This window comes from Girardinichthys multiradiatus, chromosome 18 (assembly GCF_021462225.1).
Source record: "Girardinichthys multiradiatus isolate DD_20200921_A chromosome 18, DD_fGirMul_XY1, whole genome shotgun sequence".
Classification (NCBI taxonomy): Eukaryota; Metazoa; Chordata; class Actinopteri; order Cyprinodontiformes; family Goodeidae; genus Girardinichthys; species Girardinichthys multiradiatus.
The window spans coordinates 23904869-23931302 of record NC_061810.1 but is presented as its reverse complement, the minus strand read 5'-3'; the positions used below and the strand labels follow the sequence as shown (position 1 = coordinate 23931302).

Here is a 26434-nt window from a genome sequence, read left to right as displayed (position 1 = left end):
ACTTAATTGGCCAGCAAAATCTCATGACCCAAACCCCATAGAGAATTTATGGAGTATTGTCAAGAAGAAGATGAGAGAGACCAGATCCAACAATCCAGATGACCGGAAGGGTGTTATCAAAGCAGCCCACTCTTCCATTACACCTCAGCAGAACCACAGGCTAATCGCCTCCATGCCACGCCGCATTAACGCAGTAATTCATGCAAAAGGAGGCCCAACCAAGTACTGAGTGCATAGAAATGAACAAACCTTTCAGAAGCCTGACATTTCTGTGCTAAATGTTGCTGGTTCTGTTTAAAATATCCTATTTTATTAATGTTGTGTAATATTAAAATTGTCTGACACACTGAATTTTCCAGTTTTCATTATCTGTAAACTATAATCAGCAAAATTACAAGAAATAAATGCTTGAAATATATCATTCTATGTGTAGTCAATCTATACATGAATTTCAGTTTCTGAAATTAGTGACAAAACATATTGAACTTTTTCCCAATATTCACATTTTTGGAGCTGTTCCTGTACAAGATTGCTAAACTCTGCTAAGACGTCAACTGCAACTCATTGCTTTGGTCAGATAAAGGTAATATTGTGAGCTTGTTCCATATCCAAATGCCCTGGGAACCTTGTTGTGGAGGCCATGATAATCTCTTTGAAATACTAGGACATTTAAAAAAAAAAGCTTTTAAAATTTTTTGGGAGAAATAAAAAAGGTCAGCTGTGGCTTTTTAAGCTGGATACTGATCCCAGATATAGGGCCAAATCAATGCAGAAATGGTATTTCAACCATTGTTCGGTGGCCATTTCAGTACCCAGACCTAAATCCAACATAATATATGTAGTGCTGTCATGTTGACAAAAGGGGTTGAATTAATTTTTAACAGCATTAATGCTAATAAGTGAGAAAAGGAATTATATCTTAACATGCTTTTCCCCACTGAATAAATGTGCTCAAATTAAAGGTTGTATTTTTCCAAATATTATTTTTAATATCTATGAAACTGAAATAGATGAATTATTTTTTAAAGCTTATTACACTTCTTCATCACTGGTGCCAACATATCTGTCCGTGTTCGCAACTTTCTTAAAACTGTCTTCCTAAACTACAAGAACCACAAGTCAGTAGTTATCGTAAACCACGATGCGTCACGACAACAGCCTTTACGACGGTGTCATGGCGACGCAAGGGGTCAGTTTTGAGAGTTCGAGCAGCATCGAAGAAAGGAAAGAAAAGAAGCGTCAGTCGCGACAAGAGGCGATAGAAAAGGTACAAGCTGCGAGCTTTTAGAAAAACAACAATATACGATAAAGTCAAATTATTTCACTGTAGATATTTTCAGTTTAAACCACACCCGTGTTTTCCAAATAAACGCTAACCAGCTAAGACGGCTAACAGCTACCCCGACAGGATAACGTTAGGTGTGTATATTATGAGTTTTCCCTTTGTCCTGGAAAGCTAACAGCATCTGTGTGACTTAAATCCGGGCTGATTATTTCTGTGTCTGGATCTGCAGATACCTCCCGACTAAATGAATGAACTAAACACTGAATGAGGCAGATAGCAGACTCGCTCCTGTGTTTTAACGTTTGTTTTATGCCTCGGCCACATCCATCAGTCCATCGGGCCCAGTTTGATGCTGAGGCCAGCCTCGGTGCTGTAATCACACATGTACACAGTTTAACAGCTGAACGCTATCTGTGTGCGGGGCAGCTTTGTTTACACACCTCTCAGACCGGTTGCTGCATCCTGAAGATGAACATTATAAACGCTTGAATCTGTTCAGCTCAGTACACAGGGATCTAATTATGTCAGCAAAGTCTAAAGTGTGAGTGGCTCATAATGATTTAAGACTTTATTTATGTCAACTGTTTGCTTTATAAACAATACGCTTGCAACAATAAAGCCTGTTTGCCCTCTAACACAACACAATTAGTGTTTCTGTTTACATATAGTTTCACTCATCACTCACAGTCTGAAGAGATTTTGTAGTAGAGTGTGCCAGTCAGCCTTTTACTGGCTGGTACTGTTTTCTTCAAGGTTTAACCTGCCAGTTCTGATTGTGATCGGTTTCATTTTTCCCCTCAAGCACTATAATCCATTGATCTCATAAAACCTCACCGAGATTTGAGATGCAAAGTGTATAAATGTACATGTTGTTGATTGTTGTTTATTGTGAAATGTGTCTATTTTAAAACTGGTGGGAGTTCTTGGTTTCAATTACAAAAAAAAAAAAAAAGAAGGATTTAATCTGCCGATTAAGTGAAAATGGGTTGATTGCGATCTCTGGCCATTTTATTGATACATTTCCAGCTTCTCTTTGTGCAATCTGTCTATCAGACTTCCACAGAGAATATATCGCTTCATTCTTGCCTGTAACTACTGTGTAAGGACGCATGTTAGATACTGTCACATTAAAAATACCTCGTGTAGATCATTTTCCAAACCGCAAATAGTGAGAAAAGGCATAGAGGAGACAAGGAGGCAGAGGCTGAACAAAGGAAAAGCCCGGTGATGTGTCCTAAGGCCTAATTCAAATCTCCTAGTCTGCTCTACTGTATGCTAGATGTAAAAGCCTGAGTGGTGCACATTTTGTCCTCTGTACCTGCCCGCTAGGTTCAGCTAGGGGTCATAGTGAACGTCTGCACGCAGCCCAGACTTTCATGACCTCGCTGGCGGGGACAATTATAACCTCAGCCAGCGGGTGTCACTGATCAGACAGCAGAGAGAGAAAACAAGGGGTCAGAACATGAGTAGAAGAAGAAAAAGAACAACAATGATGCTTATTTTAAAGAAACACCCCGAAGAGAGATCTGCTGTTTTTACGGTCTCTCTTCCAAAAACTGCGTTAATATGGTGAGAAGTCATGTAATTCTTTGTTTTTCTTTTCTTCTTCCCCTCTTCTCTGTAGACAATGTTTAAACCAGCACCCCCAAAAGGCTGTATTGAAAACCGTACATCTCTGAGTGGATCAAGGTTGTTCAGCTGTGTTAGAAATAATCTAAGTAGGAGGGCATGCTTTCCTGAATGTCTTATTAGGGGTATGTCAAATGTAAAGTGGTGATGATCAATCAGTGCCAATGATTGATTGGGTCTGACTGCTGATTGGCATTTGGGCAGATATTTAGTGTCTGAATGCATCTACAAACAGCACCTTCTCAGGTTCATCTTTTTGTTCTGAATTCAGTTAAAATCATATAAAGGCTTGGTGGAAAGCAGCGTTGCATGCTTTTGTGGTTGAATAATCTCCTTCTTTCCAATGCTTTGATTCAGGCAAAACAGCAGCATGAGCGGGAAGAGAGGAGGAAGGAGCTAAAGAGGCAGAGAGGGGAGGACACTTGGATTCTTCCTGAAGTTAACCAGAGGCTGCAGCAGATAGAGGAAGTAAGCATCGTTTTTAATGGCAGTCGGACGAGGAGTCATCACTTGGTTAATTGTTACGTTAACATAATGGAAATTACTATAAACCATTTTATGAATATGTTTGTCTCCTCAAATATGAAGATGAACAGAAGTTATTACTGCTTGAAATGTCATTTTGTTCTCAGCCAGCGGAGCCGTGACGCATCGTTTTTGCAATGTTGCCCTTTGGCAACACCTTTTGTATGTGAGATATGATTGTTTCATAGCCAACACTATAAATGTGCCCTGCTCCGTAACACTAGCACTGCACAGTGTACAAATAAAATATGTTTTCATCACAATATCAGTGTGTTCAGTATTGATCTCACAAAGATTTGTGTCTGACAGCTTTATGACTGTAAATAACGTTGACAACGACAAAAAAAAAGAGGAAAGAAATGTGCTAAATGTGAGCATCCAACAGGAGGGATCTGTCAAGAGCAAAAAGAAGAAAGAAAAGAAAACCAAGAAGAAAAAAGAGAAGAAGAAAAAAGTCAAGAAGGAGAAGAAAGCAGAAGTAGGAAATGACTCCAGCGACAGTTCACAGGTAGTTTCTTACCCCTGAACGAATCCTTTTAGCAAGCTTTAAATGACATTTAAAAAGCATGGGAGTTCTTCTTTCTATTTAAATGTAAATATTTGAGGTTCTTCCAGGTGATGATTCATTTCAATGTAAAACAACTTTTATTTTTGCTTAAAACCTATTTGTAAAGTTTTATTGATATCCCGGAGGGAATTTGTTTTGCAGCAGACATCATAGAAAAAAAAAAAAAAAAACTCACATGACATCAGCAGTAACTCCCATAACATAGCCCTGCAAATTTCAGGAGAGATACACCCATAATAAATAGACTTCTACTCTCAGATTTTGTTGATACAGTTTAGTGCATGGTGAACTGCATCAAAGTGCAAAGTACTCCAAGGATGACATGAACGTTAATGTGCATTTCAGTGCAGAGGCCTGAGAGGTAGTTTAGTCTGGGTTGTGCAGTCCTACCCGGGGAGTTTAAGCTCACCAATGAATGACGGACCTTGGCACACCGCGTTCTAAACTTAGGCATCCTAAAACAGCGGCCAGACGGAAGGTGGTCGGCTCCCCGTAAAGTGGGTGTTCGGGACAGTTGAGGATAGGTTTAGCCTTATTTTTTACTTGCTTAGAGTACATGTCCTGGAGCTGGGCTTGCTGGATCCCAATCTCCTTGCTTGCCATGTTAATAAGCCTCATCGGTCTATTTTTAACAGACAAGGCGAGAAAAACCAAACCAAGCCACACAACAATGAGAGAGAACAGACTCGATGAAACACTGGGAAAATCGGGTAATTAATAAATGACGTATTTTAAAAGAACTTAATATCCTTAAAAAGAAAAGGCGCTCCTCGATCCTTTTTGCAATTCGTGTTAGATTCAAAGCTAACAAGGATAGATCTTAGGCTGTTATGAAACACTTATTTATGAGGTCTCTCTTAACTGAAAAATGTGTTTCTTTTTGTTGTCTTTGTTTCAGGACTCGGAGGAGGAGTGGGTCGAGGCTCACACTCAGCCTGCGAAAGCATGGAAGGTTCAGTCCAAGGCTTCAGAGGGCGGCCTCAGCCCTGCGCAGAACATCCAGGTATGTTTAGTACAATGTCCACAGTTCCCACAACTGCTCGAGCCAGATGTGCTCACACAAGCACTTACATTTAGTTTGTCTGGTAATTCCATCTTCTTTTTCTCTGATTGTGTCTCCATCTCAAAGAGAGACGAATGGATGACTTTTGATTTCCTGGCCATGAAAACCACGTCCACTGCAGAGAGACGAGCGGAGAAAGACCGACACAAAGAGGACGAGAGAGCCAAGGCTCAGGCCATTGAACAGGTGCCGATTGTTACTGTACTTATGGGTTGGTTACACTTTCTGGTTGTAAAACGCGAACATAAACCAAAAGTGTTTGAGACAGAGGAGTATGGATTTGTTTTTGCTGAAATCTTCTGCAAAAGCAAAGGATTAAACAGCTTTTTACTGTTTTCTTTAGTCTCTGTTCAGATTGATTATATACAGTTATATGTTGCAGGTATTTCAATCTAGTATTGATTCTTCCAGGCTGGTTTGCACAAACTGGAGCTGAACCCGTACTGGAAAGATGGAGGAACTGGTTTACCTCCAGAGGACCTAGCTCAAACTGCAGCAAAGAGAGGTAGAACGTGAAAGCAAAGTTTACAAGGCTCATTTTACACAGAACTGTGCACAAAAAGCAACGAGAGACTTTTATTTGATCTCCTGTACTCTCCCCTTGTTTTCCTTTGCATCACTTTTTTCTTTTCAGTTTTTCATTTTTTAAGGCATTCCTTAAATTTGCTTGATTGTGGTTGTTTTTTTTTTTTTTTACTAGCAAGTTTGCCAGGGCAGGTGTGTCAGAGATGCCATAAGATCTTCTTACGTCACACTTTACCATAATGCAGCAAACACGTATGTCCTGTACCTAGATTTCTGCCTTTCTGGATAACAGTGTGTGAACTTACAAACTTTTAAACTTTTGGCAACTTTAAAGATTCACTAGAGTGTAAAAAAGTATTTCTGGGCAAATTTGACTCTTCTGAATATTTGGCTCTCCAGTTAAAGAGCCCGGTCCGAATCATGTTCTTGAATATTTACAGACCTCCTAAGTCCAAAACAAACTTTATCAGTGATTTTAATGAGCTTTTATCTGTGATATGTGTTGACTATGACTGTTTATTTAATGTGGGAGACTTCAACATTCACATGGACAATCCTGAAGACAGAAGTGCAATAGATCTATGTGACACTCTTAGAAATTTTGGTTTGACTCAACATGTTAAACAGCAAACGCACAAACAGGGACATATTTTGGACTTGATCATCACTAAGGGTCTCAACATTTCCAAGGTGTCTGTAACTGATGTTGCCCTATCTGACCACTTTTCTGTTATTTTTGAAAGCATCATCTGCAATGACTCAGTTTGCCAAAGCGACAGGATAAGAAAACGCATCTTTAAGGACGGTGCTGCTGAAACCTTTAACCAGATTTACTCTTCTACCTCCACTTTGCCCTGTAACACTGTAGATGAGCTGGTAGATAACTTTCATTCTAAAATCTCGGACATCATTGATTCAATTGCTCCAATTAAAGTGAAAGTCGTTTCTGGGAAGAAAATGTCTCCATGGAGAAGTGCTCCACCAGTCAGAAGTGAAAAAAGGAGTGTCGAAAAGCTGAACGCAGGTGGAGAAAGACTGGACTCCAGGTTCACTATATCACCTATAAAGAGAGACTATAGGGCACAGTGCTGATGGTGTAGGGGTTAGCCCGCGACCATGTACAGAGGCTACAGTCCTCGAAGTGGCCGTCCCGGGTTCTTCTACCTCCACTTTGCCCTGTAACACTGTAGATGAGCTGGTAGATAACTTTCATTCTAAAATCTCGGACATCATTGATTCAATTGCTCCAATTAAAGTGAAAGTCGTTTCTGGGAAGAAAATGTCTTGTCTTGACTTGACTTGACAAACATGGGGACATGACCTACAATTCAGAAACGACAAAATATGAAGTAATTTAATTTTCAGGATTATTTCGGATTGCTCCACACATAATCCCCTTTAATCCATGTCAAGGTGCTACATTGGTAATAATCCTCTCCCTTAGTGGCATCTAATTACCTCGTTTCAATCTTTTTTTCACATAAAAAAAATCTAGTGGTCCAAGTATGGCATGGTGGGACGTAGAAAAACAATGTCACCCAAACAATAAGAGGTATGGGGCAGGTTTTATTTGTGTTCCCTGATGCTTCTGTTCTGTTTATTCCAGCAGGCCCTGTGGTGAATGATGGTGGCCTGAGCTGGCTGAGGAAGAGCTATCAGAGGATGAAGGAGCAAGCAGAGAGGGAGCAGCGCACCCTCAGTGATATTGTAGCTCAGAGATACGGGGTGAGGATTGAGCTCTGCATACCGTCACACATTCACAGGCTCAAATTGATCAGCAATGTGTAAAAATTGGTCTCCTTAAAGATGTAAGCATTGGAAAACCGTAACATTTAGCCAAATATTGACTTTGACTTGTCTCTGAACAAATCTGCATTCAGTCTGCAGAGCACCGATACCAGATGCTCTTAAAGCTGAGATGAATGAGTTGAACATTATTTGAATACCCTTCCCTAATAATCTTTAAAGTCTTTATTGTGTTTCTCTTCTATCAGTCGATGGAGGAATTTCAGAAGAGACTCGCCGATGCCGAGACAGCTGCGCATGGGCAGAGTAGAGACGACAGAGAGTGTTCACCAAGAGAAGGATGGAGGAAAGGAGACGAGGATGACAGGGAGAGATGGAGGAGGAGAGAGCAAGATCAAGCTCGGGGGAGAAAAAGTGAAAGAGACTTGTCACCCCGAGACAAATACAGTTACAGGAGGGCAGATGAGAGGGAGAGGCATCGAGGAAGAGAGGTTGACAGGGGCCGAGACGGAGACAGGTATAGGGATAGAGAGAGAGGGCGAGACAGAGGCAGAGACGACGAAAACGACAAAAATAGAGACAGAGAGAAAGAAAGGGATAGCTTTAGGGATAAAGAAAAAGATGTCACTACACAAGCATCTTCATCATCATCTGCCTCTCTTGGCTCACTAAAAGGCCGTTTCCTCAAACCATCAGAGGACGATGACACTGTTGAAGGTGGGTTCATGTGAATTAACAGTGATTTATTAAATTTGCTTGAATAACTTTTAACGCCTCTTAAATGTTTGACAGGAAGCAGAAATATATTTTCTACAAAGAGGAAAAATAACATTTTATTACGTTTTAAGCGTACCAGGTGACCTTGTATATGAGATAAACCTTCTTTATACTTTTCTGCAGCACCTAAGCGTCCTCCTCCAACCCAGTCATCCGCCCGTTTCCTGAAACCCAGCTCTGATGATGAGGACTCTCCCCCGAAGAAGAGTAGCGGTCAAGCCTGGAAAACATGCAGCACATCTGAACCTGACAGGGCTGAAAATCCTCAGGAAAGCCAAACACATTCAGAGAGGATCGTAAACACTCCTCATGTTGCTTCATCATCAAGGTTTGAGGCTTTTTTTGTTTTGTTATTTGAAACCTTTGATGGGCATTTTGGCCAATTTGTTTTTGCAAATTGCTAAAAGCTCAACCCGATAGGATGGAGAGCAACCGTGAACATTGGTTTTTAATTCTGGTCACAGATAACTAAGTGGATTTTGGTCAGGACTGCGACTGGGTCATTCTAACGCATCACAGGCAAAGCAAAGCAAGGCAAATTAATTTGTATAGCACCATTTATACAAATAGTCCAATGTGATTTACACAAAATCAAAGGAAAGACATTAAAATAACAAAAACCTTTTAAGCTTTGCTTGAAAAGAAAGCTCAACATTTCGGACACTTGAAAGCGCTGCATCAAATGATACAGATGTTAAAATAGAAATCTAATCTTTAATCTCTCGCTTCAATCAATCAGAAATCAGTTCCTAGTGAGATAGTTGGACCAAAAGCTGCCGGAAACGATAATGTTTCAGTTCTGATTTGAACAACAAAAATGAACATTCTTCGAATCTTTTCATAAAACCTCTGGCTGGATGGTTTCTATCGTCCTGCTGGAAGGTGAACCCCCAACCTCAAGTCTTCTGCAGCTATAATAAGTTTTCTTCCATCCATCAATCTTCTCATCATCTCTGAACATCTTCCCTGTCCCTGCTGAAGAAGTGCATCTCCACAGCATGGTGCTGCCACCACCACCATGTTTCAGCATGGGGATAGGGTGTTCAAGGTGACCTGCAGTCTTAGTCTTTCACTCGACATAGCACCTTGCTTGTATCTAAAACAAAATGTTGACTTTTTGACCAGAGCGTGTTTCTCCACACGTTGATAATGTCCCCTACATGGCCAATCCGGTTTTTTGGGTCATTCTTTCAACAACAGCTTTCTTTTTGCCACTTTCCCTTAAAGGCCAGAGTTTTGGCATATGCTGAGATATTTACTAATTTAGTGACTCTACAAGGTGACTGGTGGCACTGGATTTTATTCAGGGGTATTAGAGTTAAGAGTGCTACAAATGCACACCATACATGTAAGATTTTTATTAGAAAAAAACCCCAATTCTCATCTATTTGTGTCTTTTGCAGGGAATCATGCACAACAAAAACTTTTAAAGGTGAAAATGAGAATAAAAAGAAGCTTTTAAAGGAAAAAAACAGCTAACCTAAAAATAAAAGGTAGTGATTCAGGTTTTCATGGTGTACTGGTCTTATACGTGGGCCAGATGTCAGAGTATCACTGCTTTGTAAAACCTACCATGTTTCGCCTCATTAGACTAAGTTGTTCTGGTAAACGGCCAGTCAGAACCCCCTGCAGCATGAAATGAGCCTACATTGGGGGAGCAGGCAGAAATGATGCTGTGAGGAGTGTAATAGCGTAGAACGACGCTTGCCAGGCAAGGCTTCTATTATCACTGACGGGGTCCAACAACTCAAATGGATCATATCAGATAAACTGTGGGAGAGAGCTCAGAAGCAAACAACCAAACGTTTATATTAAAAAACGTCGGAAATACCATTTTGAGAATGGAAGACTGGGAAAAAATACGTTTCTGAATCAGCTAGATGGATTTGTAATTAAATGCTATATTTAATCTCTTTTTACCTTTTGGCCCCCCTTTGATTGTGTTTACATAGGACTGAGAGTGAAAGTGAGGAAGAGGAGGAGGCAGAAAAAGAGTTTCCACTGCTGTCAGAGGAAGAGATGAACAAGCTGGGGTCAAAGCTGATAAAAGCAGAGATCATGGGCAATACGGTGAGTCTGTTTTTTATTGATGTTCTGTTGGTCACCACAAGACAAGGAGGGCTGAAATGGAAAACAAGCCGTGCCCCAATTGTTTAGAATATAGTTCTGCTTTACCTGCATTCTCTACTTGTTTTCTCTCATAGTTAAGCAGCATCATGTCCTAATGGGGAAACAACATGCTACCAGGATGCTCTGTGTAAAATAATTATTGTTCTTCTGAGAAATTCTGGGTCCTACCATCTAAATGGAGCTTATTTGGGCGCATACCACCCAACGCAAGACCGGTGCTGACCAACTGGACCGTTTGAATGAATATGAATAATATAGCCGTTACATATTCTGGACCTCCATGACTGTTTGAAGATGGTTGGATTAAAGAAACTAGAAAACCAGTTTGCTAGGTTTACACATCCCAAACCGGTATGGTTTTTACTGGTTGCTGAGCGGGTCACATTTAGGTTTTGAGGACTGAGCCGAGCTCCAACTATCATAAAAATATATTATAAACTTTATCAGTGCTTCCTCTTCTTTATCCTCGTCCCTCCTCATCACTCAATTTTAGAGCTTATCTGTGATAGTGTGACAAGTACATTTACCGCAGCGAGACATGAACTGCAGCCTGAAATACTCAGAACTTCCCTTGGTCTCCCTGCAACCAGCCTATACGGGTAATTTGGAGTGGTGTGCAGTTCTCCCCAGCTGGGATCCGTTTTGTACAGGGATTGCAGCACATATTATGTGCTATGTTTGTGCTAGAGGTCTGAATATTGTGTCTTTTTCCATTATTTTCGTAGAGTTTGGAATTTGTTTGTGTCAGTTGCTTGGGGAGATGTATTTGTTTGCAGCTTGAAGCCGTGCTGGGACCATGAGCATAGCTGTCGCAGGGCAGAAAGCTTCAAGGATGTTTTTATGAACACTGAACACAGTTGAGATTTTCTCACGGCTGATCACATTTATTGTTCTGTGTTGCTTTCAATGTCATGATGCTAGTCCAGTGTGAGGAGGACCCAACAGAACTTGAAGGATAGGATCGATACCACAGCAAGACCTCCAGAGGTTTAATCCACTCCATGCTACAATGAGCTTTAAGTGGCAAAAAGAGGACCTACTCAGTGGTCGGCACGTGGTCACATTTTTGTGTGTGTGTGTGTGTGTGTGTTTTCAGGCCGTGATTGAGAAACTGAAGTCACAGCTGGAAGCAGCTCAAAAAGCAAAGGAGTTTCATGCTGCCAGAAGGAAAGAACATGAAGCAGCCAAGTTGAAGCAGGTTGGTAAATCTTCTTTTTAACTTCTTATGTTCACTTCCTCTGCAGGGGTTTATGGTTTAGCTGCATATTAGAATATATACTCGAAACTTTCCACCAACAAAGAAAATGACTAAATGCTTGAAAAGGATAAGGTAAAAGACAGGACCTGTTTCTTTGCTTGTGTTCTATGCTTGTCTTATTTCTAAATGCATGCTGTTCCTGAGAGCTTTTTCTTCTTGTGCGAATAGCGATACTCTGTTTCCACCAGAGTGCAGTTATCAGCTAACACCAGGTATGCACATAAACTGTGAAAACAGCCTCACATTTAAGCTCGAATACAGACACACATACGCTTTCTCATCACTCACACTTTTCCCCAGATTTATCTTCTGCTAGCACTAAAAGTCTAAATGCTAATCCAAAAGCCTTAAAGCTATATTTGTCCTAAACCTCACAGATACAGAGAACTACAAACTGCTGCATCAGTCACTCTCAGCATGCTGTTAAAAACCAACCCTGACACACAAGCTTTGCTTCAGATGTAACTAAACTCTCTGCTCTTATGTCTGTCTGCTTCTAAAAGGGGGTCTATTTGAATTCGGTTTGTCGTTCAGCTTTCACGCTTTGCTGTCTGGGTTATAACTGTTGCTGTTGAGCACTTCGGTAAACTCCCTAATGTGACGCAAATGCCCTTTATTTGTCACCAACGCTTTCCCAAAGTGTTCTCATTTTAATGTGTTTCTTTTAAGAAAACCCTGAAAGTCTTTTCAGACAGGCATCACTAAGCCTTATTTTTTTCTGGCTTCTACACAATTATTGGGACCTCTGGTAAACATGTGTAAAAAGTTCCAAAATAAAGTCATCTTTTCTTGCATGAGCATATTGCCAAACCAGACAAAAAGCAATGTTAATAAACGATTTAGATAAAATAAATTTAACGTGATCATTTTTGTACTTAATACTTTCAACTGCACGGTGACACAGTTGGTAGCAAAAAGCAAAAAGGTCCTGGGTTTGATTCCTGGCCGGGGGACTTTCTGCATGGAGTTTGCATGTTCTCCCCATGCATGCGTGGGTTCTCACCGGGTACTCCAGCTTCCTCCCACAGTCCAAAAACATGCCTGTTAGGTTAATTGGTCTCTCTACATCGCCTTTAGGCGTGAATGTGTGTGTGTGTGCGTGGTTGTTTGTCCTGTGTGTGTCTGTGTTGTCCTGCGATGGGCTGGCGCCCTGTCCAGGGTGTAGCCTGCCTCTCGCCCGTAGACTGCTGGAGAACCACTGTGAATGAAGCGGTTGAAAATGACTGACTGACTTTCTTTTAATCTGACCTGAGTGTCAAAGACCTTTTAATATGACTCCTCGTTTTCCTGGGGGGTAAATATGATGTGCTCCATTTCTTCCAGCTATTCCTCAAAATGGGAAAGATAAACGACCAGGCCATTCAATTAAGGCAGGTTTGCATTAATCTTCACAAGTCAAGGATTGACAATGCACCTACAGCTGCAACTAGATATTTATACACTCTGATTTAACGTCAGACAGTGAGAACAAAAAGGTTGGGTCTTTTTATACAGACTAAACTTTTCCTGTTTTAGGGTTACCAACATTTTTCTAGAATAATTCATTTATTTAAGAGGTTTTGAGCTTGTGTAATAAACATTTGACTCAAGCCATGCACTTTAAAAGGCAGTTCAGTAACATAGAAAGCGTATGTAAATTTGTGACATTGAAAAATAATAATAGAAACTTGTCACTCAACAGAATTTATTTAAAAAAAATTTATTTTCTTAATTTTACCTGGCTTAACTTAAAAACCTTAAAGTGCCTGTGACATCGAATTTTTATGATAAATCCAGTTACATTAATGGAAAGGAAACATTAATAAAATATTTCAAAAAGTAAATTGAAACGAACAGTTGTTGAGATATATGGACATAAATTTCAATAAAAAGGCACTTCCAGACTTCTCCTTCGCACTCTTTTATGATGTAGGAAGGGGAACCCCGGCACGTACACTGACCACTGCTAGAATGGCCGGCAGCGAAGAATCCGATGTTCCCTTGAATATATTTCAGTCACTATCAGAGAGAAACGAAGCAGACTCAGGAGAAGAAAGTCAGCTGTCATCAGATGGCAAAGCACATATGTTGCAACGTGTGGACGAACATCTTAATTCCTCTCTGCGTCGAGGACTGGGTCCTCCCTATGTGGGTCGCACGTTCTACCACCCAAGAAATGTTTCTTAACATCTCTCGGGCAGTTAGATAATTATTATTATTATTATTATTAGACTTTTATATTTAAGGTGAGAACGTCATTTATTTCAGGACGGCAAACCGTTCTTACTAAACGTGTCATAATTCTTTGGCTTCGGTGCCACTATCAGCTGAGAGGTATCTGCTCCCTCCAACCTGGACGACTGTTGATTTGTGATCATTTGAAAACTTAGCAGTTTGCCTTGTTTTAGAGGCCTTTTGGCTCATCTTCAGTCCAGAGTGTCTGAACTCTTAATTCTGCTCCGTTATATTTAATGTTTTTCCTGACATTTTACCCATGAAAGGTTTGTCTGGAGCACCAAAAATGTGCTTTTCTGTGCCTTTTTTTTTTTTTTGACACTACAGCTTTATTTTTATGAGACAACGTCCCATACTTTGCTACTCCCACCTTTCTTTTATGCATCTATATCTGTTTGCCTCATGCACTCTTTAACCGGCCAACTGCTGTTATGTAAGGCCGTTTTTCTTCTGATTTGCAGCTTCCATCAAAGGGAAAAAATGTTTGAGAGACCGGTTAAGGCTGTAAATATGTTTCTTTTACGAACAGAGCATCAATCATTTGATGCTTTTCAAACAGAGTATGGAGAAATATTTGATTTTCTCAAATGTTTTGTCTACAGCTGTTTAAAGGCTAAAAACTCAATCAAAGCAGTGGTTTTACATTAATATACATTTATGCCATTCTTTATCTTTGAATTGTCAAATCACACTTAAACGTTTTGCTCATCAATCAATATTTTGGTTCCTGATTAACTGACTGAATGTACCTACACAAAAAAAAAACCTTCGAACTTAGAATAAACTGGGCCTGTGTTCTGGTTGAAGTGCCAAAAAACACACTAAAACAGCTACTATGGGGATGCTGCCATAGTTTTTAATAGACAGAAATTGTGCTTAAAGGAATTTATATTTATTGCAGGGTACTCCGATCCTTATTTGGCAAATACACCACTTTAAACAGAACTGGTCTAATTTGGTCCAGATACCAGGAATAGCAGTAAAGTGGCGCTATACTACATACTGAAAACTGAAAGATAGTTTCAGCACTGGCTGCAGATAATGATTATAATTATGATCTATACTCGGCACAAACGCTAAGGAAATTTCTATTTGATTATTTGTTTGTTATAACAGTTGTTTATAGTAGGAAATGCTTATTTCTCTTTAAATAGTGTCACATTTGTAAGGAAGATACATGTGTGGCATGAGCAATGTCAGGATGTGGGTTGCTGCCATGAAAAACTCCCCAAATCGTCCTCAAACTTTATTGCAGCCTTTTTAAAATACATTTTAAGTTCTTCATGTCTATCTCTTTTTTTTGTTATTCTTTTGAAATGATTGAAGATCAAATGATTACGCTGATATGTTGTTGTTGTTTATTTACAAACATCTGTAACCTGGTGTGTTTGGGTTTTTCTTTCTTTAGGTAACAAGTCACTCGAGGGAAGACCAGGAAGTTTTGCTGTTCAGAACTGACGAGTCAGGTCGGGCCTGGCCTGTGAAGGGTCCTTCCGGACCCCAGGAGCCCCACGGAGGACGGCGGAAGAAGAAAACGGTAAAGATGGTGCTTGATGAGGGTAGAAGAGTGGGGAAGTATAACAGAGAGATCTGAATATAGCCAGACAGGGGAAATACAGATTGGGGACTGAAGTATTACTCAGATGAGATTTGTATTCTGATGTTTGTTCATGGTTTATTTTTTTGATCCCATCTGACTCTGACTTGTAGGTAAAGTAAGCAACAATGTCCAGTCTGTGTTTTCTCCAGAGTTAGTTTGCTAGATCTCTACATTCTGCACGTGTTTTCTTTATCCATACTTTCATGCGTGTCATTTAATCAAAAAGTGCATCCTTGGCGCTAGAGGAATTGGTCTTTTTCTTTAATTTCCAGCATGTTACCTCCTCAGCACTATTTTCTTCTCTTTGCTTTTTTTTTCTCTTGACGGGTTCAGATTGAGACCCACGTTGATGGAGAGCGTGTTCGCTACTTCAAGGATGACGACAGCATTGGCCTGCAGGAGATGGTGAGGAGGGAGAAGATGAGCTCTGCACAAGATCAGCATGCTCTTTATTCACGTATGGCAGCAAAGGTAAGAAACTCTGGAACAAATCATCTTCTTATAGATACTTAAGTTAGACTCGCTGGAGTTTGGTTTTGGACTTAATGATATAAATTGTTTTTTACATAATTCAGTTAATGCAGTTGTGAACTATAACTAAGCAGCGATTAATCAGAAAACAGGGTTTAAAGTGGATCTTATCAGGCAGTCTGAACCTGTCATTAAAAGCTTATTGTAACCTAATACAAAAAGAACCAATAGCATATACACAACTAGGTTTATATTATTGTAGATCACTACAAAACGAGTTGTGTTCATCAGCCTGGAGCTATCAGTGTGCATCCTTGTCATTTTCTTGCCTCTTAGCATGTTGCTTTGAAGATACTTTTTTTTTCCTGAGGGGTCTCACTAGTCTCTTTCACGTGTCTCAAGACTTGAGGAATGATTTGTAGGATGTACAGACAAAAGAACAAACTTCCTGCTTCATAGAATATAAGAGGAAAATAAAAGGCCAGGGTGCTTGTTATCGAATGCTCTTTGTTATTGAACATCAGCGAGTGTGACTAGATGTTTTGACGGTTTGCTGCTCTGGAGCATACAGATGTGTGTTCAGACAATAAGAACGAATTCAGAGGAGCAGTAATTGCTGCCCCTCAATCTTGGAAGGGTTGCAGGGCCACTTCTAACTATTTAAAATCCATCATTCTTAAAGAAAAGTCTGAAAGATTATTAATAAGTTGAAAACATGTAAGACATGAGTCATGGGTTTTGGTTGAAATAGTCACCAACAGAACAATGATCCTAAACACAGCAGCAAACCTGAAAAAGAACAGCTGACAACAAAAAGAATAGGTGTGCTACAGCAGCCGCCAGTCAACACCCAGAGTTCTGGTTTTCTGGTTTTATTTATTTCTCTTCACTGCTGCTTGTAATGCTATGTGTTTCTCTCTCTCATCCACTGAGTGCTTAAAACGGTGGGTAAGTTGCCACCATATTAAAAACCCTACTTGATCTGCGTCCCAGTTTTTCCTCGGTCTGACTTCTTTTGCACTCTCTCACATGTGGCACATTAACACGCACCACTTTTCTATTCAGCCACACATGCATTCGTATCAGTGAACAGGCATTCTGCACCTACAAAGACTGGCGCTAAAAATACATCTGCAGTTACCATGGCAGGGCTTCTATAAATACGGTTACTAATCACAGCTATAGATTGATGAGTTCAGAGAGAGAAAACTGAATCTTTAGCATCACTGGAGGCTGTTTTTCTCCAGGCTTCTGAACCATCTAATCCTTCTGTTCAAATGGTTTTGTTTTATCAGCCAGTATTCATTCCAACACACTTTGTCATTTATCTTTAAGGAGGATGTTAGAAAAATATTTTCCTTTGTTTTTCTTTTGGTCGTATGTAAATTAGGATGTTTTTGTGACGTATTTCTTTGTGCATTTGCTGAGCAGCAATATCTCTTTGTGCCGGCTGACCTAAGTGTTAACATTTCTGAGAGGGAAAGAAAGCAGATTTCCTGAAATTCAATCCATGTTTGCTTGACTGGTTTAAAACGTAGGCTGACTTTATGTTGAATTAGATGTGAATTTGTAACTTTAACTTATTTACATTTAGTTTTTTTTTTTTATTAAGCAAGAGAAACATGTTTTCATTAACCTTTCCTATTGTTAATGGTAGGATAACTGTGGCTGGAAGCATTATCTCCTTAGGTAGCTTTCTGTCTTCACCCATCTGTTCTTGCCTCTTAAACTCAAGGTATGGGTAAAGGCTCCAAGGTATTTCTTTAACTTTTTTTTTTACCTTAATAAAAATTTTAACCAGTTCTTAAGAACTTTCACTTAAACGTTTCGACGGATTTATACTTCTCTGCACTGCATTTTTAAAACACCTCCTCAGAAACAACTTCTACACTGAAGAGTGGTTTTACTGCAGGCCTGTTACGGTGTGTTTACTGATCAGAAAAGGGTCAGTTTTTCGAGTTTCAGTCCAGCTAGTTACCAGTCAGGGGCGGTCAGATTGGGGTCACCAAATAGTTTCTCTGTGCATCTCTACATCTCTTATAGTATATCAAATTGCAAACATCGTCGCCATGTCAATGTCTATACTGTCGCAACTACAAAGGATAGCTAAGATACGACATTAGGGAAAGTATTATATTTCAGAACACATGCTACAAGAGTAGTTGCGGACATTGTGATGATGGAAAAGAAACTGAGTAGTGAGGAGAATGTGGATGATTCAGAATCAATATTGTCATCGCAATATTTAACCATAATATTGCAAAGACATGCTTTCCAAATATTCTTTCAGCCCTGAACCCTGTGAACCTAATGTTACCTGACTTGTCAGCACAACCCCTCTTTTGGCGTTGCATTGAGATTTCCTCCTAATTGCTACAACCATTTTCCACTTGTTTTCCATCGCTATGATCTGGTCTGTGTTACTTGTTATTTCTTTCATTTTGTTCTCCTATCATCAGCCCTCCTTCCCTTCTGATTGTTCTTCCGTGCTTGTACATCTTTCAGCACAATTGTAGCCAGATTGGTTGTAATGGTGCTCTGTGGGGGAAGGCTGTAGTTACATGGAGGGACATGCAAGACCAAACAAAGCAGGCACTAAAAGAAAAACAAGGCAGCAGAGGAGAGGTTACTTGTTTTGGTCTCAGAAAACACTGACAATTATTTTTCCTAGTTTATTGATCCCTGCATTCATCTCCGTTGTGACATTGGTGTTTTTCAGTAATGAATGTATTTAGATCAATTTTTGTTCATCCAATATTCCATCATTTGAGGTGGATAACTCATTTCCCTTTCTCTATCACTTTATGGTTATTTTAAAATAAAATAAACTGCTTTGAGAAGGGCTGACATATTACGCCATGAATATAGCTGCTATGATTTATTCAGTGTTCCTGTGCAGTTCATGGAGTAGCTTTTCCCAGTACCTGCAGTCTGGTAATGGATGGAGTTGTATTAAATATTTTAATTACTGGAAAAATGTGGAACAAGTGAAAGGATTATGAAAAATATCCATCCCCTCTGACCTCTATAGAAACATCTGCCATCATTTCATAGTAAACTGTTTTATTTTGGGTATTTTTACTGTTTTCTATGTTTTAAAACTAGTGTATTCATACCAGATAAACAACTGTCTTTTTCTTTACGCCTGGCTGTTAATTTCGTGAGTATTTAAATAGCTCGGAAACATGTTATGTTGTTTGCTGACTGTTAAATAATGAAACATTATTAATGAAAAAGTGAAGGCAGGCAGGCTAAGAAACAGAAACTAATTTTGTATGTGCTTGTGCATAGTGATGTTCAGTACGTCACTAATAAACACACACACACACACAGACACACACAAGCAGAAACACACTTAACCCTAACCCAAGAACAGCAATTAAAGAAGTGAGAAACAGGAAAATGTCCTCACTTTGCTGGTAAAGTACAAGAAATGGTTCTCACTCAGCAGCAAGTACAAGAACACACACACACTCTTCACTACAGCTATGTACACACACCCACTCACATTCCCTCCTACACCATTACTAAACTAATCCAGTTTTTAACTCCTCTCACACACACACACACACACACACACACCAACACACACATTCACATACAGATTTCAACCTGTTGCCTGGTTGCCATAGTGACGAGTCTCAAGTGATACACTTCGTCGCACTTTGCAACATTAGCACTTTGAGACTGAGTTTAAAACAATAGTCCTCCCATTTTATTGTTGCTGTAACCTTGCTTGGTAACACAGTGGCTTTCACGTCAGTTTCAGTGTGTTTTTTTAGGCAGCAAGTAAAAAGCATAAACTACATTTATTGCCACAAGAAATGTTTTTGTCAATAGAAAACCCAGCTGATGAGTCATCACTCTGTTACCTACGTTTTTATAGACGTATTTCTGCTTTTTTTAATTTCTCTGTTCTTCTCCATCCAGATGATGGGGAAGACGGACGGCGACAACTATACACTGGACGACATGTTCGTGTCGGGTGCAGCGCAGCGGGAGGGCGAGGGCAGGGAGGAGGAGAGGATGAGGAACAGAGCCATCGGGGAGAGCAGAAGGCTGGCTGCCTCCATGGATAAATGCCCTCACTGTTTCAGCAGCCAGGAGCTCCCGAAGCATCTTATAGTGGCCATAGGGAGCAAGGTACGAGATGTTTGATGTTGTCTGTATTTGTACAATGCTGAGGAAGATATTTTATCTTAATAACTTGTTTGTTGCCCTCAGTCAGTGGGTTGTTGGGACGGGGTTGCATGCACATTGAAAGGTACGGCTTACCAACTGACTCTTTCTGCTTGTGACGGGCCTGTCTATGAAACCAGAACAGACAAATGTTTATTGTAAAACCTGCAAAGGCATGCATTTACTTTAAAGCTTTTCAAATGTTACTTCACTTTTATTTGATTGGCCAGCACAAAGTTATGCATATTTGTGAAATGGAAGAACAACAGAGGATTCGTGGTTTTCAGTTTGTTCATAGATTAAAATTCGAAAAGTGTGGCATACATTTTTGTTCAACCCTTTTATGAAATCCAGTCCAATGAATTGCAGAAGTCTCCTAATTAGTAAATACAGTCCATCTGTGTGGATGATATCCAGAACTACTGTTCTGTGAAGGCCTCGGAGGTTGGACATGGCTGACCATCTAAACTGACAGGCCACGGAGAGCATTTATCAGAGAAATAGCCAACGAGCCCATGGTTGGTTCAGAGGAGCTGCATAGAGACAGAGCTCATGTTGGAGAATCTGATGACAAGACGCCTGTTAGTCTTTCCTTTGCGGAAGTTACAAGAAGAAGGTCATTGTTGTAGTCATCATGTAGCCACAATAGTTTTGCAAGGCTGTGTATGAACTCGGGCTGGTCGATATCAGGAAAATATATAACTGTGATACAATTGCTAAAAATTGCTATATGGATTGTGGTTGTAATTCCATTTTTTCTGCCTGTTTCTTTTCGAGGTTTAGAACCTTGACATTAAGGGCAGTTAGAGTCTGTCCAACCGGACAAAAATGACATCCGGGCATGAATGCATGACACTTGAAATGGAAAATCCCACCAAATATTGCGTCCAAGCAGTCCTTTGCGGTTGCAATATTGCATGCACCGACGTTGCAATAATGATTGTGATTTTATATATTGTGCAGCTCCAGTATTAAAACACTGTCAAGTTTTTAATTCAACTTTGTAAAATATGTATTTGCTGTTGATTATGTTTTATAAAGACAAATATTTATAAAACCCAAATTAGCAGATCCGAGCTTTACAAAAATCAGAAAATGGAATTGGCCCAGAAAACTACAATCATAAATCATACTTCCATAAAACAAAGTCTTGTTTTTGCAATCTTTTTTTAAATCCAATAGGCCAAATCTAACTATTTACATCTTTTAAGAATAATACAACCTAATGAAAATATTCTTAGTCGTTACCAAAGCCATGTTTCTTTAAATTGATATCAGTCTTCAAGCTATCAATTAATAGTCGCTTAGTTTCAGCCTGTTTTCGTCATCCATTAAACTGACTGACTAATCACGTCCCTGTGGTCTTTTCTGCAGGTATACCTGAGCTTGCCTACAGGAGTTTCAATGACTGAAGGCCACTGTCTCATCTGTCCTCTTCAGCATCACTCTTCTGCCACCGGATTGGATGAGGATGTCTGGTCAGAAATGCAGGTTCTGCATTTATAGCTACCACTCTGACCTATTCAAGTAAAAGTAGTACTTTTAATCCCAGTTTCAGCCTCTGCAGTGCTTGATCCTAAAAATCTTATCTGCCAACAGCTGTTCCGGCGTGCTTTGGTGCGAATGTTTGAAGCCCAGGAGCTTGACTGTGTGTTTATGGAAACATACATGAACCCTCGCAGAAAACAACACATGGTCTTAGAGTGCATCCCACTGCCGAGGGAGCTGGGGGACATGGCACCCATATACTTTAAGGTTTGTTTGAGCTGTGTCTTGTCATTCTGAATCATTTGGGCAAATCTGAGCTCTTTCTTAAGCCTCTTTGTTTGTTTTTTCTGGTGCAATATTGTCGTTATTGTTTGTGTTTTTCAGAAAGCTATCATGGAGTGTGATGAGGAGTGGGCCATGAACAAGAAGCTTGTTGACTTGTCTTCAAAAGACATCCGGAGAGCGGTTTGTCTTTTCCCTTTTGGATTCCTGTCCTCTTTTTCCTCCGTTTCTGTTCGACCAAGTTTTTCCCAACTGTCTTTTTTCCACATTATTATATATATATTTTTTTGTCCTTCTAGGTCCCTCGTGGCCTGCCATACTTTGCTGTAGATTTCGGATTGCAGGGAGGATTTGCCCATGTCATTGAAAATGAACAGAAGTTTCCTCATTACTTTGGCAAGGTTGGTTTTAGTATTAATATTTTAGAGATGTTTATTTGTTAACAAACATTTTCCAAAGTTGAATTGATAACTTGACAATGTGTTCTTACTCGAAGACTTTAGTCACTTCATTACAGATAAGACATAATATAATAAGACAAACAAAACAGGAGCACATTAGTTAAGCAAGAGTTCTTTTGAAGTCGTAACAGTTAATCTCTGTGTGTTTATACACAGGCCCCTCCACAATTATTCACCCCCAGTGAAGATGTGAAAAAGGCCTCAAAATAAAGTCGTCTTTTATTGTAGTAGTGTTATCTCAACCGATTTATCTTTAACCTTAGTACACTGCTCAAAAAAACAAAGGGAACACTTAAACAACACAATATAACTCCAAGTAAATCAAACTTCTGTGAAATCAAACTGTCCACTTAGGAAGCAACACTGATTGACAATCAACTTCACAGTTGTTGTGTAAATGGAATAGACAACAGGGGGAAATCTTTGGCGATTAGCAAGACACTCAATAAAGGAGTGGTTCTGCAGGTGGGGACCACAGACCACTTCTCAGTACCGATGCTTTCCAGCTGATGTTTTGGTCACTTTTGAATGTTGGTGGTGCTTTCACACTCGTGGTAGCATGAGACGGACTCTACAACCCACACAAGTGGCTCAGGTAGTGCAGCTCATCCAGGATGGCACATCAATGTGAGCTGTGGCAAGAAGGTTTGCTGTGTCTGTCAGCGTAGTGTCCAGAGCCTGGAGGCGCTACCAGGAGACAGGCCAGTAGACCAGGAGACGTGGAGGAGGCCGTAGGAGGGCAACAACCCAGCAGCAGGACCACTACCTCCACCTTTGTGGAAGGAGGAACAGGAGGAGCACTGCCAGAGCCCTGCAAAATGACCTCCAGCAGGCCACAAATGTGCATGTGTCTGCCCAAACGGTTAGAAACCGACTCCATGAGGATGGTATGAGGGCCCAATGTCCGCAAATGGGGGTTGTGCTCACAGCCCAACACCGTGCAGGACGCTTGGCATTTGCCAGAGAACACCAGGTGGGTCAGTAATGGTGTGGGGTGACATTTCTTTGGAGGGCCACACGGCCCTCCATGTGCTCGCCAGAGGTAGCCTGACTGCCATTAGATACCGAGATGAGATCCTCAGACCCCTTGTGAGACCATATGCTGGTGCGGTTGGCCCTGGGTTCCTCCTAATTCAGGACAATGCTAGACCTCATGTGGCTGGAGTGTGTCAGCAATTCCTGCAAGATGAAGACATTGAAGCTATGGACTGGCCCGCCCGTTCCCCAGACCTGAATCCGATTGAGCACATCTGGGACATCATGTCTCGCTCCATCCACCAACGTCACGTTGCACCACAGACTGTCCAGGAGTTGGTGGATGCTTTAGTCCAGGTCTGGGAGGAGATCCCTCAGGAAACCATCCGCCGTCTCATCAGGAGCATGTCCAGATGTTGTAGGGAGGTCATACACAATACTGAACCTCATTTTGACTGGTTTTAAGGACATTACATCAAAGTTGGATCAGCCTCTAATGTGTTTTTCCACTTTAATTTTGTTTGTGACTCCAAATCCAGGCCTCCATTGGTTAATAAATTTGATTTTCATTGATGATTTTTGTGTGATTTTGTTGTCAGCACATTCAACTTTGTACACAACAAAGTATTCAATGAGAACATTTAATTCATTCAGATCTAGGATGTGTTATTTGAGTGTTCCCTTTATTTTTTGAGCAGTGTACATTCATTCAGAAAAATAGTCCCACATTAGGAAATGATATCTCTAAATTAATAAATGTTTTTAATTTACCCTTTTAGGACCTTTAATTAGTAATGGAGGACTTCCTATCTCCATTAGGTATGCATATTATACTACATGACTTCTAAGCCCATTTCTCGTAACCACTCTTCAAAATGGAAAGGACAAAAGAACATGAAAACCAAATAAGGTAGATGTGTTTTTATCCACATGAGTCCAGAAATTGCTATAAGACAAAAAAAACAACACTCAAAATAATCTAAAACAACATTAGCTGCAACAAACTGGCCTGGAAATAGAAGAAAGCCTGAAAAGCTCACTGCTAGAGAGCTGCAGCTAAATTTTCATTGTTATAAACCAACATTGAATCGTAATGTTCTGTATGTAACTAAATTTGATTACATATGATCGCGTTGTTTTGACTGAATATTTCTGGAAATAAATTACACTGAACTGAATTAAGTCATGAGCAAGATTTTAAAGGGTTGGCCCTTCTTTTTATCACAGGAAGTTGTCGGAGGCATGATGGACTTGGAGCCGCGACGTTGGAGAAAGCTAATCAGGGAAAATTTCGATGATCAGAGGAAAAAAGTCCTGCAGTTTGCACAATGGTGGAAACCATATGACTGTACAAAGACTGACGGCTAACTGGAGCACTCTCACATAGTTTTACTTGGATGATTGGAATTTAATGGAACATTCCAATGTAATACAAATGCTTTAATAAAAATAAATCAAATTTTTTTCAAATGTATTTTTTGTAGGTTTGATTAGACATAACCTAAGCTCTCAATATAATAAACCTTTTTTACTGTCTTCTGTTCTCCACCCTCTGTCCAATAAATTTAATTTCTTAATTTCTGGCCTTGTGACCCTCCACGTGTCATCGCTGAAACTTGTGCAATAGTAGACGAGCATTTGTCTCTCTGCTCACACCTTTTCTCCCGAGCCATCTCCAATAATGACCTTACATTCAACCTCATTGTTTTTTTTCAATTTCAGCAAAGCTATTGGCTCTTTGATTAGTTCAAAGAGCTAATCTCTTCAGAGGCTACTTCAGAGGCTCATCTTATTTTCAGGTTTGTTCTCGGACTCCATTTGATGCATGGATGCAGCTGGCTGCAGCCGAATCGGTGTCACTAACAGAAGATGAGGGCTATGAGGTTTTATTTTATTGCAGCAGTTGTACACAAGTCAGGCCTGTGTCAATATTCATTCTATATGTGCTATGTTTTACCACTATTGTAAATGTCCTTCCCGGTCCTAAAAGATACGTGCCGTTTTTTTTCCAATCTATAGAGTAAAATCGTCCATTTATAAAACATGTTTTCTGACAGGTGCATCTTTTAAAATATATCATAACATTCAAAGGGTGAGACTCATTTGTTTAGTAATACACACAGTAATGTATTTTAAGTATTTATTTTGGGTTATGATTTACAGCTGATGAAAACCAAAGAATTACGTTTTGCAGAAAATGTTATTACATGAGACCAATAAAACAGCCTTTTGTACAAAAATATCTGCCTACTGACAAGTGTCCATGTACTATGTAGTATATGCACTCAATACTTGGTCAAGGCTTCCCTTGCTTTTGCATGAGGTAATCATCGTTGGGTCTGGTGTCTCAAATTTTCCTCTTGACAATACTCCATAGATTATGGGGTTTAGGTCAGGGGAGTTTGCTGGCTAATCAAGCACAGGTATTTGCAAATCCGGAAGTGTGGGCAGGTACCAGGTCCTGCTAGAAAACGATGTCCGCATCTCTATAAAGGTCTTTGGTAGAGGGAAGCATGGAGTGCTCTGAAATACTCTGGTAGATGGTTGCGTTGACTGTGGACTTCAGAAAACACAGTGGACCAACATCAGAAGATCACATCGCCGAGTTAAATGTCACACTGGACCTCAAACAACTTGGATTCTGTACTACTGTACTCTTCCTCCAGACTGAGACCTTGATTTCAAACAGAAATATGGCTGCTTTTATCTGAACGGGACTTTGAAGCACTGAATAACAGTCCTTTATCCAGATAAGACGCCTCTGACGTCTCTATGCAGGAGTGAATAAGCCCAAGCAACAGTTGTAGCCCATGTCCTGGAGACCTCTGTGGTGGCTGTTGGAGCAAATACTCCAGTTGCTGTCTGTATGTTGTGAAGCTCTTTTGCTTGGAAAGTCTCTAAAGGCTGCGGTTGTCCCAGATGTTTGTGCACCTATTTTACCACACGCTTTTCTTCCATTTAGCTTTCCATTACATGGTTGGATGCAGCACTGAGCATTCAGCTTCTTTAGCAGCAATCTTTTGTTGCTTACCCTCCACATGGAGGGTCTCAGTGACTGCCTGCTCGACAACCGTCAACCCAGTAGTCTTCTCCATGATTGTTTAGGCTATTGCAAGGCTATATCACAACATTTCTGTATTTAGATTTGTTTTATGTAATGTGATTTTTTTTTAGGAACTGAATTTAGGGTTTTTGTTATTGGAAATAAACAGTCAGTCATTTTCTACAGCTTATTCCATAGTGGGTCGCGGGGGGACT

The 26434-nt window shown here is 40.1% G+C and overlaps 1 protein-coding gene across 3 annotated transcripts; it reads left to right on the top strand.

Moving 5' to 3' along the window:
- Window positions 1–1136: 1136 nt before the first annotated feature.
- cwf19l2 (CWF19 like cell cycle control factor 2) lies at window positions 1137–24753 on the top strand. 3 transcript variants are annotated; one of them, XM_047392569.1, is made up of 19 exons: window positions 1137–1267; window positions 3272–3382; window positions 3825–3947; window positions 4906–5010; window positions 5137–5256; window positions 5482–5575; window positions 7205–7320; window positions 7590–8058; window positions 8242–8446; window positions 10071–10188; window positions 11345–11446; window positions 15129–15257; window positions 15654–15791; window positions 19722–19934; window positions 21345–21461; window positions 21570–21725; window positions 21843–21923; window positions 22040–22141; window positions 24404–24753. In XM_047392569.1, exons 1-19 carry the CDS (start codon window positions 1142–1144, stop codon window positions 24542–24544), a joined length of 2766 nt encoding a protein of 921 aa, XP_047248525.1. In that variant the 5' UTR covers window positions 1137–1141; the 3' UTR covers window positions 24545–24753. The 3 variants fall into 3 exon arrangements, with proteins under 3 accessions (XP_047248525.1, XP_047248524.1, XP_047248526.1); XM_047392568.1 differs by having other exon boundaries at window positions 7202–7320; XM_047392570.1 differs by lacking the exons at window positions 21843–21923; window positions 22040–22141; window positions 24404–24753 and having other exon boundaries at window positions 7202–7320; window positions 21345–21497; window positions 21570–21709.
- Window positions 24754–26434: the final 1681 nt, after the last annotated feature.

Bases quoted from the DNA above. Each gene is read 5' to 3' on its own strand.
- cwf19l2 (XM_047392568.1), top strand. From the start codon at position 1,142: ATGCGTCACGACAACAGCCTTTACGACGGTGTCATGGCGACGCAAGGG. The intron at 8,447-10,070 runs GTTTGAGGCTTT...GTGTTTACATAG, and splicing joins CATGTTGCTTCATCATCAAG to GACTGAGAGTGAAAGTGAGG. The intron at 11,447-15,128 runs GTTGGTAAATCT...TTCTTTCTTTAG, and splicing joins AAGCAGCCAAGTTGAAGCAG to GTAACAAGTCACTCGAGGGA.